This window comes from Schistocerca americana, chromosome X, assembly GCF_021461395.2.
Source record: "Schistocerca americana isolate TAMUIC-IGC-003095 chromosome X, iqSchAmer2.1, whole genome shotgun sequence".
Taxonomy (NCBI): Eukaryota; Metazoa; Arthropoda; class Insecta; order Orthoptera; family Acrididae; genus Schistocerca; species Schistocerca americana.
Genome location: NC_060130.1, coordinates 229,140,714 through 229,159,316, shown reverse-complemented (window position 1 = coordinate 229,159,316; position 18,603 = coordinate 229,140,714). Strand labels below are relative to the sequence as shown.

At 38.6% G+C, this 18,603-nt stretch overlaps 1 protein-coding gene across 1 annotated transcript in view; it reads right to left on the bottom strand.

Moving 5' to 3' along the window:
• Positions 1-18,603, bottom strand: part of LOC124556447 (ATP-binding cassette sub-family G member 8) — a 327,261-nt gene that overhangs the window by 47,433 nt on the left and 261,225 nt on the right. Inside the window, exons 11-13 of the mRNA XM_047130396.1 lie at positions 15,550-15,741; positions 5,561-5,744; positions 590-878 (exon numbers count right to left, since the gene is read on the bottom strand). Coding sequence (XP_046986352.1) covers positions 590-878; positions 5,561-5,744; positions 15,550-15,741 — 665 coding nt within the window. The remainder of the gene's footprint in view (positions 1-589; positions 879-5,560; positions 5,745-15,549; positions 15,742-18,603) is intronic.

The window sequence follows — 18,603 nt, the reverse complement described above, 5'->3', positions numbered from 1 at the left end:
TCTGGTGAAAGTAACATGCATTTTCTTGCAGTTGTAATGACGTAACAAAAATACCCTGAGGAATGCAGCATTATACACCAAAGGTCAATGTTTGATTACAGTATCTCTTGTTAGCCAGAGAACTGCATGACTTACTCTTTACCTTTCCCCTTACTCTGTTTTCTCATTAGTTATTTAGATGAAACCTGTTACTGAAACTTTGATGTTGTGTTAGGAAAAGTGCATTTTTATTTGTGGCTTTTAGGAAAACCATGTTTTTATTATTATTGTTGTTGCCACATGATTCACGTCTGCTGAGATTTTGTTTTAGTACTCAGTTTTCTAAGATACTATATGTAGTATGTGTGAATCACTATGTAAAATACAATATTCTTCAACTTACCCATGTCTGGCTCTAGAAAAATCCCAACTAATATCAACAACAATCATTTATATGCCATACAGATCTATTACTTTTACGTCCCTACTCATTGCACAGCTCCCTATACACTTATATCTAGAAATTCAATAATTAATTAGGAGAATGGTCATGAACATACATTATTGGCTAAAGTACTCTCATATTAAGCAAAAAGATAATACAACTAACCTTTGTCACAATGTAAATCAGCCTGCTGTACAAGTGATCTCGTATGTCACGGTACACTGACCATCTTTCCCGCCTCACATTACCGAGTGACAACTGGAGAAGTACTGGCCAAATAGCAACACATGAAACAGCATAGTGAAATCCTTGTCTGTCACCAAGTACTAGCTGAGGGTCTGTATTTGGAAGATCAAAGAAAATTGCTCCCAGTATAACTGACATCACAGCTGCAACCAGTAGCTGTGTGCACCAGTGAATCAGACTCAAAGGCTGGGTGTATATTAGTGCACGCCTGAAAGTATGAAAAACTATTGTTGATATCTCTCTAAAAAGAATAAATTCCATGCTTTTATGTTTACATCATTGCCATATATCTGCAAACTGAGCTAACAAATATGTAAATGAAATAATTCTACATACTGAATTACATCACTTATGAATAGTTACATTAATGGGTGTTTCTACAAAACTGAGAGATAGAGGGAAGATGATGATACAATAGGATACATGAGGGTTTGATGTGGTCTACCCAAAGGAACAGATATTTAAGTGAAACTTATATGTTCTACAGAACAGTGGTACTTTTGAGATTTGAAGGGCATACAAAGCTTCCTACATAAGGTAAAGTATCAGAAATGCATTATATAAACTCTCTTACAGTAAGACAGAAACATATTCACAATTGTAAACATTATTAGACTGCAGCTGCACAACTGATAACTGTAAAAAAAAAAATTTGTGCCAGATCGGGACTCAAATGCAGATTTTCTGCTTATCACAGGCACTTCAACTATCCAAGCATGCTTCCAGGACTGACTCAAACTTCCATATGTCATTGTGTGTCTATGTCTTGCACTCACACAATTGCTAACTCCCACACAAGGTGAGATTGTTGCAGCTTTGTTTAGGCTTGAAATACTATTAGAAGTGTCTGTGTTATATGGTGTACTATGCCATGTCCTTCAGACATGCGCAATAGCAAATATATTTTTTTCATTTCATGCGCCTGTTGATCACCACAGTGTCTGTTCCTTGCATGCACACCTGAATTACATTGCACAGTATACCGTATACTACAGACACTGCAAATAGTATTTCTTATGGTAGTTTGACATCCCACAATATGCGTTAGGACATACTTTTGCTTTACATGAATAGCAAGAACTTATTTCTGTCACAGCTACCCTCCATCCTCATCTTCACATAGCTAAAAGCACATCTTGTGGGGAAGCACAGGCAAACAGTCTCTTCCTTCCCCAAAAATCCCATCCTCCATCTTAACCACCACACACTTGTGTGGACAAACACAAACACACACACACACCTGTACATGAATAATGTGTGTGTACATCCACAAAACCTTCTCTCTCTCTCTCTCTCTCTCTCTCTCTCTCTCTCTCTCTCTCTCTCTCTCTGGTATAGCTGCTGATGTCTCGAGTCCAAGGACTGCCACCCTTCATGCTAGTCTATCCTGGATAAGTCTCTTCACCTCTGTGTAAGTACTCCAACTTACTTACTGTAGTGAGGCCTTCGTCACACTCTCTACAATTTTTTATCACCACACGTACTTCCGCCATTACCAAATTACAGATTCAGGATTGTAATCATTTAACTTCCACTGTGCAGTAGCAGGCTTTCTGTCATCTAATATAGAAGCACATTTTCTTAACAAAATTTTGCTATCTTTGACTCAAGTCAAAGTGGTCCCATACTCAGGAATTGAGTGCAGGGGGGGGGGGAGATGCAGGAAGGTGTTATTGCCAAGGTCCTAATGAAGGTAGTTTGCCGTTGCCATCCTCTGACCTGTTCTGAAGTGCTAAGTAGTTCAACGTCAAGCTAGTGCACTTGATGGACTGCATATTCTGATGAATGATAGCTAAATCTGAGCAAATTTTCAAGGAGTTTGTGCACTCCAATGTGGTATACTCTATTTTCTGCATAAACAATGAAGAAATCTCTAAGCTGGTAGAGTTACTTTTAAGAGAGGGGAGCCTGTTGTCATGGTTTATGCTAAAAAAATGGCCTAGTTCTCCCATCCATGACAACAGCTATTTGACCATGTGTGGCTTCACACCCACCCACTATACTTTCACTAATCAACTCCACCAACCTCCCTTTCTCAGTCCTGATGAGGTGCAGACCATGCTTAGTGTAACACCATCTCCTATAGCCCCACCGACAACAGAGGAACGTGTGCCCAGTCAGCAATCGTCAGTGTCATTTCCAGCCCCGCACTGACTCACTGCACAGGACTGTCAAGATAAGGCTAATCATGCTGCCAGAACAGCTCTACCAAGCTCGCATTGTTGGTACCAATTAGGGAAGCTATCTTACTCAGGTCATCACCTATACTGCACACCCTGTCCATATCCAAGCTTTCCCCAGCCCCATCCACTCACTATAACTACCCAATCACCTTTTGGAATACCTTACATAAAGGCACTAAACCCTTTATCACCTGACTTGGCCCAGCACTTGGCTTGAAAATGCCAATGACGTAATACTGCTCACCTAACTTCTCCTGGAGTTGAGGGCCTGTACCTCTACCATGACTGCTATCTAGCAGCAGAACTCTCTTCCGACTGATATTTGTGCCTTCCTTATCCTTTCTATTCGCAAGCTGGAACCTGTAGACACAACAAAACTGTCGGACCACATCCTCCTCCCACTAGCACTCCTACCAACTGCCAGTTTTCCACCCCCCCCCCCCCCCCCCCCCCCACCTCACCACTGCCTTCCCTCATCCTCACCAGCTCTCTCCAAGTACACGAGATCACATATCACATCCAATGGTTCTCTGAAACATAATACTTGGGGTTTACCACCATGCCACTCAGTATAACACACTGCCACATTGTTGTCACTGTAGTAGCATCTGATAAGAGTGTGACAATCACTTTGGGTCAAGCTGAAGTTAGATCTCTAACAACATTACATTTTTCTCCTCAGCATGACTGTACTAATGTTATGTACCCATTGCAGTCTGAGGCATTAGTGTCATTTGGGCAGTGGAATACAATACAATGCAATAGCATGCATACCATCTTATGAAGTCATCATCAGTTATCAATGCAAAAATGATGACACTCCAGCCAACACTTTAGATGAAGTTCTACGGTCCATAATAATCATAAAGATCAGATGGCAGTAATCCAATATATGATGCAGTACTTACTCTCACTGCATACTATCCTCTTCAATCCACTGGTTTCACACACGCATTGCTGTCATAGCAGTATGTCCTCCACGAGCCGAAATGTCATAATATGACAAACACATTTTCAAGTGACAGGTATTCTGCCCATTTGAATTCATTCACTTGCTGGTTTTGCACTCATTGATTGTGAGGAAACATTTCATCTGAGGTGTTTTCAGAAACTGAGATTTATGTAATATTGACTTTTCCTGTTATTCAAAAGAGAGCTTTGCTGGTCCTACATATACACAACTCCTCTGCAATCTTAATTATTTATTCAATCTTAATTATTTATCTGGGTCTACCCCTCGATAAGAATTTAAACTGGAACACACATACTGAGTACCTGTGCAGCAAACTGGGTAGCTTTGCATATGCCGTGCATATATTATCAAGTGCTACTAACATGTCCACTCGCAAAGTAGCATATCTAAGTTACTTTGAATCAGTGATAAGATATGGCATTATTTTCTGGGAAGCTCCAATAATATATCTCGTGTACTGAAGCTCCTGAAGAAAATTATCAGAAATATGTGCACTGCACAGCAAAGAGAATCATGTCATCCATTATTACAGAAACTAAAAATTTTGACTGTCCCCTCCCTATACATATACGAGCTAATGATATTTTTACACAACAAACCGGAATTGTTCATAAAAAACCAATTTGATTATACATACAGTACAAGGAAGAAAGATAATTTTATGCTTCCTGCCCATACATTGAAATTGTATAATCAGACCCCACAATATATGGGCATGAAAGTCTACAACAATCTTCAAGGCAAAAACATTCTAAACATGGAACTAGGGATGCTAAAAAAGAAGTTCCATGAAATTCTTATACACAAACGTTGTTACTCATTAGAAGAGTTCATGGAAGATGAACTGATAATTTGAGCAGAATCCAACTGGAAATTAGCATTATATTGCGAAAAAAACAAATTGTCCATTATGAAGAAAATATAGACACTACTGCATAGACTAAATATAGTTTTAAAAATTATTATTAGATTCTAGTTTGTAATTTTTGACATGTCTCCTATACCATAATCACATGATTTGTAAGTGTATGTTATGAGACTAATAAATCACAGTTCACAATTGCTGATGCACTATTCTACACATCATCTTAGTTTGAATCCAATTGGATTATTTTTCTGGGTGTCACGATCTTCACAAACATCAGTGTTCATCTTAACAGATATGTACACATGTCACAATGACACTACTTGTTTTATTTATAACTTCAATAATGAAGGCTGATACAGTTTCACAAATATGCTAGAGAAGAATTGTTCAGTTACCACTATATCAGCTTGACTTGGAACCCCTTACCCTCTTCCAGTCTCCTCTACACTGAATCTAACAATCAGTATGATTTGTAGAAATGTAAGACCTTTCATACTTGGAAGTATGTTCACTAAAATACAACAACCTACTTACCATATAGTATTGCTTCTTCTTTACTTTATGCAATGGTTTCTGCAAATTTAGCTCGAAGTTACTTTCCAGTTAATTTACACAAACTTATACAAAATGCAGTAAAAATATACCATTAAGCCATATGGAAAATCAGTCCAATGTTTGGTTAGCTGAGTAAGGAGAGACACTTAAAACACCTCAGAAGGACCAATATACATATTAAATGTTAGTCACTGCTTACTACAGGTTTTCATTTTCCAAACCTCATTAATTGGAAATTTAATTTATGTATAGTATCACGTAAACAAGTAACATACTAGAGAATATTAAGTTCAAACAAATTCATAACTCACAGTAACAACATAAAAATTTGTGTACAGCAGTTTGCCTGCTTTACACTTGCTGGCAAAGCCACTGGAGGCCCTGGATCAGATAACGGTTCTTGCCTCCGCCGAAACAATTCTGCAAGTTGCTCTATCCTCTGACTTGACTCAAGCATTGCCTCAGCAGATAAGTCATCCAATGTCACAAGGTCAACTGAAAAATCATTTATGCAAATGAACACCATTATTTTCATATAATAATATTCAACATAAGCAGTAGTATACTATTACCATTTTAATCAAAATATAAAGGAGTGAGGACTGTCATCTTGTGCTCAGAAAAATATGTCAACTGTTGTGACATAATATAATTAATAGAACTGAACTGTAATAATATTTACTAATATCATAAGCTTATTACACAGTCTGTAAGTCACTTACTCATTTGACTGATTTAAATTCAAATTTTTTTAAATATAAATATGATATCAATTTATAAACTATTAATATGTAAGTAATACTCTGTTGAATTCACATGCAAGGATTATCACAAATTGGACAGATGTTATAAGCACTTAACCCAGTTTTTAAGGTCCCATAGAATGTAATCTGCCTATAGCAATGTCAATGGCTAACTTCACAAACTATGATCACAACAAGCAACAGACATACAGGATTTTAAAACATATATATACATGCAACAAAGATGCATGTCTATCTTCTATTACTTGCGAATTGGAATTGCAAATCAAGTTGTAGGGGAACTAGCTTGGTAATTTGACTTGGTACAGTAACATTCCAGTTCAAAGACGCGAGTGTTGTTACTTCACAATGAAAATACTGAAAAACATCATGCAAAATTTCTTTAAGGGTGGGCATGATGATTTACTGTTAAGACCATTCTATGTATTGACAATGGAAAGGCGAAAGAAGTGATTGTGCTGAGAGAGGGCAATGGAACATAATAGTAAAGTGTGAAAATAAATTGATGGTATGCAGATTGTGAAATTAATAGTATAATGTTAAGGAGAGTGAGAATGAAGTATCTACCTCAATGAAAAAGAAACAAAGTTGCAACAATAAATTGATAATATGGATAAACATGTTATTAGTCAACAAAGGCTGTTATATTACGAACAGTACAGGGAAATGTCAAATATGCTACATCTTATCTTTTAGCTGGACAGAACTGGATTTCAATGATAGCAAGAAATTTCTGGGAATAGTTCATCTATGAAAGGGATTAGCTTTAGGTTTTAAAAGATGCCAGAAAAAAACAAGTGCTCATATGTGAATGACTGGATGCAGTTGCAAAAATGGCATACATCACTATATTTTTTAGGAAAGTATCACTCATCATAACTGAAATGGCTATGGGTTAATTTATACATAACATGGATTCATACACATTACATTTTGAATGAATGCTTAACTGTTGCACATGCAGCAATCACATGAGTTTCATTCAAGATTTACTGCCTGTATATAATTCAATAAGCTAAGCTTCAAACTATAAATTATAAATGGACAGCAAAAACTTTAAAAATGAATGTAAACAGCCAGCTTATTCCAGGAGTACTTTCTAAAAGTACGGTCATTTCCAATAACACTCCTTATTAAAATGAGCTGGAGAATAAACCACCCAATTCCAGTCTGCTGAAACTCAGTCTTGCCCAGGCAGTAACCACACATACTGTAACACAGATTTACAAAAATCTCAACAGTTAGTGTTTGCTAAGGGGCATCAATCATCTCATGTTATTCCATTGCTAAAATCTTGCATTCAAATGGATTTATTCGTCTCTAATTGCTGTCACACCATTCAGACCAAACTCCCAAAGAAATTATCTGAAATCTTGAGATGAATAAGACCCAGAGCCATAATATGTCAAAGCATTTTGCTTATGGAGATGTAATAAATAAATAAATAACTGCTTCTATGATATATTAGAAGACTGGAGAACAACAGTGAGTCATGCTAAAAAAAGTGTTAAATGGCTACAGGAGGGAAGATGCCCTGATGGACAAAAGCTCTGAAAATTTTAATGGGTGTTAGAAAAGAGATTTTATTATGACCCAGACAAATACTAGATGACAGATAAAAATTCCAAAAATAGTGACATCACCACTGAAGGTTGGTCTCCAGATACTGCCAGCAAAGAATCTTTAACAGCTGAGGTAACATAAATGCATATCTTCTTAGTTATGTTCAAAATGAGCATTCAATTCCATAGGGAATCTCAGTATTTAGCTTGATTTTTAATATTGTTTGATACACAAAATTTTAAAAATGCTTACAGTTTCTTCTTCTCTACACTTCTGATGTTCCTTGGCTCACTTCAGTACAATGCTGCTCAGTGATTTGTAGTCAACGGGCGCAAGGTAAGCACTGCTTATCCAGCATAAACTGGAAACAGCGCTAAAACTAATTGAAACACCGAAGATCGAAACCATTCCTTGATTGGGTTGACAAATCTAATATGCAATATTTTTGCATTGGTGCTGCTGATTTTGCACGATTTTCAGCAAACTTTGTAACTTCATGTTCACTATGAGTTAAGATTCAATCTGAAGACCTATGTTTTCTGAGTGGTCTGTACAAGCAGCCTCTGGAGCTCTATGATGTGTGGCTAACTGCTGTTCCCAGAATGAGATTTTCACTCTGCAGCGGGGTGTGCGCTGATATGAAACTTCCTGGCAGATTAAAACTGTGTGCTGGACCGAGACTCAAACTCGCAGGAGAGCTTCTGTAAAGTTTGGAAGGTAGGAGACGACATACTGGCAGAAGTAAAGCTGTGAGGATGGGGCGTGAGTCGTGCTTGGGTAGCTCAGTGGTAGAGCACTTGCCCGTGAAAGGCAAAGGTCCCGAGTTCGAGTCTCGGTCCGGCACACAGTTTTAATTTGCCAGGAAGTTTCATATCAGAGCACACTCCACTGCAGAGTGAAAATCTCATTCTGGAAACATCCCCCAGGCTGTGGCTAAGCCATGTCTCCGCAATATCCCTTCTTTCAGGAGTGCTAGTTCTGCAAGGTTTGCAGGAGAGCTTCTGTAAAGCTCAAGTTGGTCTCTGAGTGCATTTCTGACTTTGAAGAACTTCGGCATTGCTGATGGGGAAGAGCCACATGTGCCTTAAAATTTTTGACAACCAAGGGGGGTTGTGTGAACACCGAATTTGGAAGTCTTTTAGGTGGGCTTTGGCATGCAATGACTTGATGGTGGGGACAGAGTCATGGACTTTTAAGCCAAGAGCACTGAAAAATTCCAGGCTCAAGAGACTGATGGCTCTGGGAGCACCAATGACTAAATTCCTATCTGTGAGGGCAGCCGAATGATACTGAACTTAGGCTGTAAATTGGCCATTTACTTTAATGATGTCATTACTGTAACTATGCAGCAGAATGTCAAAAGGTTGAAGGGACACTGACCCCATGTCATTATCATTCTATGATGGTCACAGAGGACCCCATATCTATCTGCAGCTTGGTCGGCACATTGTTCATGGCTACCGTGAGTGATAGAGATTCCTTTGAGTGGGGAAGCACAGACTGGATGTAGGACATATCTGGGAACATGTCCGCCCTGTTGTCCAGCTCCTTGTCCCAGGGGTCTCTAGAGTGCACAATCGACATTCATTTTGTGCACAACCTGGTGTACTTAAGCCTATGTCTGGATTTCCCACACAAGGTGCACTTAGTGAGCTGGTAGAGGCACTAGTGTCTCTGGTAATTAATAAAACACTGGCTGTAGGAAGGGAGATGTTGTTGAGGGTGGCATCTGGCTGCTGAGTCTTTCCCTGCACTGTGTGTGTGTGTGTGTGTGTGGGGGGGGGGGGGGGGGAGGGGGGGGGGACTGGGGCTGAAGGTGGCGCACTGGTCAGGCAACAAACACTTATGATGGATCCTGTAGGGTTGCTGATGATCTGAGGGTCTATTTACAAGTTTTGATAATGGGGAGATATTTTTCTAAGGAAGGGTCCTTCAATTTCATGAGATATGTGTGTAGTCAGTAAGACTGTCCGTTAAGTTTATGGCAGCCAAAAAACTTGTGGCGGGCTGCTGTTACATGCAGCTGGGAGTCAAAGTATTCCACCAAACTCGACTTCAGTCTGGAATATGGCAGAGTGTGGAGTTCCACTTCTGGGTTATGTTGTTGCAGAAGATGGTAACTGTCTGTGCCCTAATATACCACAAAGTAGGGGCATTGCTGGGTATCACCTGTGATGCCATGGGCTAACAAGTGGTGTTCCATGTGTATGACGCAATTCGATCATGGGTCGACCTTCTTATCAAACTGTGGAATGACAGGGATGCTGTCAAGAAGTCCTTGACCTTGATCTAGGAGAGGTTGTTGGAGAGGTCAGGAGGCAACGTGGAGATTGCCACCAGCCACATGATCAGGAGTTCATGGATGTGCTGCATCTCATCTGCTGGAGCACTGGAGCAGTAACAACACCAGGACAGAGACATCCACTGGGTCAGAGCACAGAGACACTGACAAAAAGAAAAGGAAATTTTTCATATAAATGTTCAATACATGCACCTTCAGTTATGTGGCACACATCAAACCTAAAATCCCATTCTTTCCACATTTTAGTTAACAAGTCCAGAGTAATGGAAGCAATAACCCCTTCAATTCTACATCTCAAATCTGGCAGATCATTAGGTAGTGGCACAGCATAGACACTGATGTGTTCACCAGAGGTGATGCATAAAGAATATTCACATATAAAGTTTATAGGAAGTTTATTGTAACACTTGTAAACAGTCTTCTCCTGAGTTAGTTCGGTACACAATAATTGAAATCAAGTCACTTCTCAAATGTTGAAAGGGCAACAATAATATCTGAGGACTGAAGGCCTGAAACTGTCACAGTAAACTGAACCTTTGAAAATCCATTGTCGATACACTAAGCTTGTCACAATCAAAGTCTGGAAGGGATATGCAAAAGTTAAAGTTTTAAGACAACAAAAAATGTTAAAGTTTCAAGACAACAAAAAAACATAGCCAGCTCTAGAGTGAGATCCTGATTGTGGGAATGCTTTTGCAATTGGCACCTACCCAAGGAAACTCACCCAGAGGGAACTGCTGGAGCATAACGTGGGCACCAACATAAATAATGCCCAGGTGTCAGGATACTGCATGTACTACTTTTGGTCATGTGGCCTGCAGAAGAGATAAGGTCCATTGGGCCAGTGACCTCTGGGAGCCATTGGGTTGCCACCTGGCGGCCAAATTGAGCAGTCATCCCTTGTCTGTTGTCTGAACAGCTATCCCCTGCAAGGTCCATACCCACATAATCCATCTGTGTTACTAGTTGCTGGCTCTCCAGGTGCAAGGCCTCCATATGGCAGACTCAATCTTTATCACTGCCTCGATGGAAAAAACTGCACGGTGTGAGGTCAGGTGAATATTGACACCAGCGAAACAGAGCTCTGCCATATTGTCCATTACAACACATCCAATGGTCAGGGACTTCGTTGTTCAACCACTCTCATACAAAGAGATGCCAATGGGAAAGGGCTCCATCTTGTTCCCAAATGAAGTTTTCAGATTATTGTACTATCTAGGAAATGAGCCATTCTTCCAACATATCTGTTACAGACAGTTTCATGAGCATATTCTGATCCCCAGGTACGAACATTATGAGTGTTAACCTTTCACTTAGATAAAAAGTTGCCTCATCACTGAACACCTCTTCATCAAAAAATCATAATCCCACTGCAACACTTCACTTGCAAAGTTATAATGTACAACAAAGTCATCTGGCTTTAAGGCAACAGTAACCAGTATGGATGCGTGTACACAAGTTTTCTTAAAACTTTCCACATTGGTGACTCTGGCAACTGAAATTCAAGACCCACTTTCTGAACAGACTACTTAGGATTATAAAGGTAAGATGCTTTGACATGGTCAACATCCCTCTTCAGACACATTTGGTCCCCCCATGCTTTTCCCTTTACATAAACATCTGGTCATTTTGAACTGATTATACTGTCAACAGATGTTCTGCCCATTGGGGGCTCACAATTAAACTTTAAATGAAATGTACAATAAACTAAAATTACAGCTTCACTCTCAGCAAGCTGCAGAACACAAAACGCTGTCCACTCAGGAGTTGTCATTTTGCTTATGTGGTGTGTGTGGCACTGCAAGTGGTAAAACGACATAGCAGCACTCACGCATGAACTTATCTAAAATGGTTTTGAGTTACTGTTTAATTGTGAACTTGATTCAACACTCTACAATGATTACAGTTCATGCTATTAAAATTTATAACTGGGACATAGAATAGGGCAGACGATGATAAATCTTGCATATGGGGTTTCAATATGCTACTTTACAACAGCAACAACTGGCTAACAGGATGCCATAATATGCAAAACCTGTATTGTTTGTTATGTCATTTGTTTATAAGTGATAAATCTGCTTAGCATAGTGTTGGTTATTATGACATGCCTAACATTCACAAAACTATTTGCTCTCCATAATCAATGAAAATACTTACAGGAAGACCCATACTGACTGCATGTTGGCTGAGCAGAAGACGCTTCATAGTTTACAAAATGATAATCTCATCTCATATGAAAGAATAGGTACATAATGAACAGAATAGGTACATAATGAAACGTTCAACTGATGTAGTCTGTATTTTGCCAATGCAAGAAATCGCCTTCACAGGACATTGTGAATCACACTGGTTCCTGAATAAAGGCAATTATGTCGAACTCGTACCTCTCCTCAGTGAATCTGATGTAAAGGTGAAATATCAATTAGAATATTCTTCTCTGTTTACAAGAACATCAAATGTAACGGAAAATGACTTAACTGCTTCTGTTTCAAATGATACAGGTGAATTGAATTTTGTCTCAGTTGTTCTAGATGAAACAACTGACATGAATAATCTACATCTACATCTACATACATACATACTCCGCAAGCCACCATGTGGTCCATGGCATAGGGTACATTGTACCACCACTAGCCATTTCCTTTTCTGTTCCACTGGTGAATGGTGTGAGGGAAAAATGACTGTCTACATACCTCCACAGGAGTCCTAATATCTATTATCTTATCTTCATGGTCCTTACACATAATGTACATTGGAGGTAGTAGAATCATTCTGCAGTCAGCCTCAAATGTAGATTCTCTAAATTTTCTAAAATGATATCTTCCCTCTAGGAATTCCCATTTGAATTCATGAAGCATCTTCGTAATGCACGCTGATCAAATCTACTAGTAACAAATCTACCAGCACACCTTTAATCACTTCAGTGTCTTCCTTTAGCCTGATCTAGTGGGGGGGGGGGGGGGGGGTGTCCCCACACACCTGAGCAAGCAGTACTCAAGAATGGGTCCACTAGTGTTCCATACACTGTCGTCTTTTGTAGATGAGCTGCACTTTCCTATAATTCTCCCAATAAACCAAAGTCAACCATTCACCTCCACTACTACCGTCCTTATATGCTCATTCCATTTCATATTGCTCTGCAGTGTTACACATAGATATTTAATCAATGCAATTGTATCGAGTAGCACACTACTAATGCTGTACTAGAACATTACAGGATTGTTTTTCCTTGTCATATGTATTAACTTGAATTTTTTTTACATTTAGAGCAACTTGCCACTGATCATACCAACTAGAAAGTTTGTCCGAGACATCTTGTATCATCCTAAAGTTACTCAACAATGATACATTGCAGTACATTGCAGCATCATCAGCAAAGGGCCACAGATTGCTGCTCATTCAGTCCATCAGGTCATTTATGTATATAGAGAAAGAGCAGTCCTATCACACGTCTCTAGGGCATTCCTAACAATATCCTTGTCTCTGATGAGCACTTGCCTCCAAGACAACGTACCAGGTTCTATTACTTATGAAATCACTCATACACAGCGTTAACTGAAATCTCTTGCAGGGCTCCTCAGCATTTTGCTACATCACAGCTGACGGTCAAGTCTATGAAAGATTTGTAAAATTCATGAACAGCTCTTATGACAGGTAACTGAGGTACTATGTCATTTCTGGAACAAGTGATACAAGATTATGGGTGCAATGAAAAACTAATTGCTCAGAGTAACAATGGGACTGAAGTTTTCACTGGTAATTCAGTAGATTGCAGTCTAGAATGAAAAAGTGTTCTCTACTGCAATGTTTGTCCACTCTTTCACTCAAAGACTGAATTTCACGCTATAACAAGCCAAATCAAGATCAAAGGACGCATTTACTCTTTGTGAATGATCATGGTACCTTTTCTTCAGGTTAACCAAAAGAATTATGGCTTTAGATCAAGACGTAAAGAAATGGTTGTCTAAAGTGCCTGTCACTCAGTGAAGTTCTATGTCTCTTTCAGTTAAAACTGTGTACAAATATCACAGTGAACTGTTTTCACTTTTAAAGAAGATGAAAAATGGGAGCAAGATGGCTATGCTGCTGATCGTGGGTTTAAAATCACAATACAAGATTCAGTTTCAACTTTTGTGAGAACTTTCCCCTCACTGATACATAATTTGATATATTGGAAGCAATAGCTTATGATATTGGCTAGTTTGTAAAAAAAAATTAATGAATTTAAAGAAATTTTGAAAACCAAATGTGACACATTTGAAGAAATGTGGGATAGTGTCATTTGTGGCCAAAACATAGAGGAACCAGTAACAAAACATCCAAGGTATGATGCAACACTCGGTTTGGAAACAAAATTCAGAATTATCTACAGTGAACTATTGGGCACAGCGATGAGACAGTTACAAGACAGACCCATTAACTTTGAGTCTGTTACTTTTGAAACTTTTGAACCTGCATTACAATCACGAAAATACTGCTACGGATCATTTTTTGATTTTCCCAATTAAGATCACAGCTAGTTGTTATGCATATTTAGGGATAAATGTGACATAAAACTGTCTGTGATCAGTCGAGTTTTATTAAGCCAAATAGACTGCAAACAGCCTGCTGTGAATCTGATGATTGACGAATTCACAAACAAGAAGAGGAGGATCGAGCTTCATTACATATCAAGTAGCTTGACACATAAAAATGACACAATCTTCTTTTGTAACTGCTTACTTCAATGAAAAGTTCAGTACATGTCTTTGGTAGAAGCTGTTGTTGTTGTTGGTGTGGTAAGATTACTATTTAATCCCCCACTGCTAATTCAACAAAAAGTAATTATAGCTGGACCACAAGCACAAGTGTGAGTTATGTGCCATACTTTCAGTGTACCACCTCACTATGTGTGATTATGCAAACTACAGCTGTAAGGTACTCTTCAGAAAAAATGGATGCTTAGTTAGTGGCTATCAATTATAAATCAACATCTAAAATGGTAAGTCTTCAGAGTATATTTTCAGTTTTGACTTACAGCTGAGAGACTTCAACTGTCTGTGAGAAAAATAAAACATTCAAAACTAAAAACTGCTCATTGGGAAATAGAGAGATGCATGTTGGAATTTACTTGGAGAGACATGAAAACAAATAAATGGGCCAGGAAACATATTGGACGAAAAGGTGAAATTTTGACTGGAATGAAAATGATACCGAAATGGGCAGAACATGTAAAAAAAGTAAAGGAATGGTAGATGGATCTAATAAGGACTTTGCTAGATTCCTAGAAATGAGGAAAGCTTGAGATGGAATGTGGATAGATGGCATTGGGAAATATGCAGAAGCAACATAGATTGAATTAGCTGAAGACTGTAATGCATGGAGAACTCTATAGGTGACCTTTGTCCAGCAGTAAATGTCTAATGGCTGATTATAATGATTATAAATCCATCTGTAACATTAAAAATTGCTGTGCCATTCATTTTATCTGACAGACTAAGTACTACTGGATTATTTCCACCTGTTTTCTAGAACTCTAATGAGAAATATTTTCTGTCTGATGAAGACCTAACTACTGTAATGTTGTTAATTATGTTGATCTTATTCAAATGACGACACAAAGCATGTGAATGCATAAATATTGAATATTCTCTTAAATGCAGTAACTCAGAGTGTTATCTATAATACTTACGATAATAGTCAGAAGGATTTTTATAGGCTGGACACGGATAGTCTACTGTAGCAAAATATGGAAGCATGTCTCGTCTTCGTCCACTGAACATTAATTGTCCAGCAGATATAAGCACAACTCTCGAAAGCATTGTAAATATCTCATATGTTGGAGGATGTAATGTTAAGATTACAATACGACCACCACTGATACCTGCAATGAATGAACAACAGTATTACAAAATCAAAACATTTACATCAAAACTAAAGAAAGAACCTGATAGTACTCTTGCACAAATGAAAACTGATGTTCATTTTATTATAACACTGCTGACAGTGGGTGAGAGTTTGAAGGTAAATATTGAACCTTTTTTGGGCTTCCAGTTATTCAAAATGACGGCTGTTTCAGGCTTATTAGTGTGCAATTTGATTAAATATAGCTAAACATGCAGTGCTTCTGACAAAAATAACTAAGATTACCAATAAATATTTAGGCTGCTAGTTTCTAAAAGCAATAGAAACTAACAGATGTATCATAATTTAGCAACACACATGACAAATCTGCAATATTCAATATCTATTGGAAAGAAATATGAACAAAAAATAATGAAAACAGCTAAAGAAAGTCATTCCACACTTTTCCTTTCAGCATCAAATATATCTCTACATTTGAAAGGCATTTTCTTATGGAATAGGGATATCAGAAAAATACACAACTAAGACTGTCCTGATTGGCGCTCTACATCTACATTTTTACTCATCAAGCCACCTTACAGTATGTGGCAGAGGGTACACAGTGTGGTACCATTCTTCTGCCTGTTCATAAATTCTGCACACAAAGAATGACTTGCTGTGAACCTCAGTATAAGCTCAGATATCATAACTTTAATGTCATGGTCATTTTGTGAAATACATGTGTGTGTTGCAGGAGTGGGGGGAGTAACATGTTGCTAGACTCCTCTTGAAATTCTTCTTAGTATTTTAGCAGCCAGCTGCTCTGTGATCCACTATAACTCACTCTGCCATTGGAATCAGATGAACATCTCAGTGACAATCTCATGCTGATTATGTAAACTTTTATTTGAATCTTCTTTATCTCCTCCCTTAATTCCATCTGTTAGTGGTCACAGACTGATGGGTAATGTGCAAGAATTGGGTAAATGAGTCTTGTAAGCTACTTCCTGCATGACTAATTTGAGACTATCAACAATGAATATATGCAAAACAATGAGTAGATGTAAAACCAAGAAAAATTTGTAGGAAAGGTAGAACTACAATTATGAGGTAGACATTGGGATGAACGAGTGAGTGAGTGCACCAGAGTACATATATTTCAAATGAGAGGAAAACTTAAACATACTGAGATTCAAAAGGCACTAAAAATAAAATGGTGGTGTGCATACATTCTAGGACAATAAGTCATTCAGGCAATAAGTATTATCAATGTCACGTGGTAACACTGTGTGGTTATTGTATTGTGCTATCAATATGCAAATATTCTTTTTCTTTTTTATACCAGTGGTTACAAGAATTTATAAAGACAGTCAGAATTGAAAGGCCACCACTCACACGTTTCATCCAGTGATTTACTTTCTAGCTGCACATGACGGCAGACATAGATTCAAGGTCAAACCTTTGAGGTTTATAAGAATAAAATTCTGAAGGTAATTGGGGGTGAAGATACAAGTGTGAAACTCAGTTAAAAGAGTAGAGGAGCCTCTTCTCATTTGAAAAGCTTGAAATCTATGAAAATTTTTGTGACATGAAAGAACCACACCACAGTTTTTAAGACATTCAAGGAGTGTTGCTAGTGAAGACAAAACTCAAAACACCACCATCAGTGAGGACACGCATTATGAGATGCTAAACATAGTGCCAAGTAGCTGGTGAAACATTACTGCCGACCACCGAGTCACCACTACTCACATAGAGTTAGCCATAAGGAGTGCACTCTAATGAGACCACACCAGATTCCTGCATATATGAAAGCACAGACCCAGTCTGAGGCAGTTGTAACCCCAATATATGAAGAATGCACTGACTGGTATATTAGTTTTGTTAGTGGCATTTTTTGAACTCTGATAGTTATTGGCAGAGCTCTGATACTATGTGAACTACATTTTGATTTGTGACTCTTTGAACTTTCCCAGTAGATATGTTGTAAATAGTCTTCACGGGTTTGCCGCCAGATGATGTGCAAATTCCACAATATTTCCTCGGAGCAACTGTCCGACATCTTCAGGTGGTTCAACCTCACTGGTGGCTAGGTACAGCTGATGGTATCTGCATGTTGACACCCTGATGGCACTATTTATCTGCAAATCATTGTGCATGCTTGATTTGAATGCCTGCGCATTCTTCTCACAAGTGTTTATATATAGGGCATTGACGTGCGGATACCATTACTCATACCTAGCCACCAGCAAAGTTGAATCATCTGACGATGTCGGACAGTTTATCGGAGGAAATATTGTGGAATTTGCACATCATCATCCGGTGGCAAACCAGTGAAGACTATTTACTAAATTTTTATTTCTGCTGGGAAAGCTTGAAGAGTCACATCTGGTACCTTTATGGTGCGGAGATGGCGAAGAACATACGTGAGTTTGACAAGTTACGTCTCAAGTGAGGTAGATTGTTAAGCAGCCCTGCATTTTTACTGAGATGCTGTGATAAGCAAACCATTCCTACCTTTGCTAAATTTAAACATTGTATAAATTCTGTGGCTACCATTAGAATTAAATGATGGGCGAGTGCGGCACTTATGAGAGAAAGAGTGCGCTACAGGCGTAAGGAATTGTGCTGGGTGTCTGGACAATTACTATCACTCCATCTGAAGGCTGGAACTGGGTAGCCAGGTTAGTCAAATGACAAAATACGATCGACTCAAAGCCTGAATGCAAGAAGACATGCTAAGAAGATGTACCATGTTTAATCTCACGGAGAAGACTTTGGACAACGTTGCAGTTTCAGTGCTAGAGAAGGGTCTGAATTTTGCACCTACACTGGGGACCATTCCCATCTGAGATGTGATTAGTGGAATAGAGCAGGCTGATTTGAAACTTCCTAAGGATGC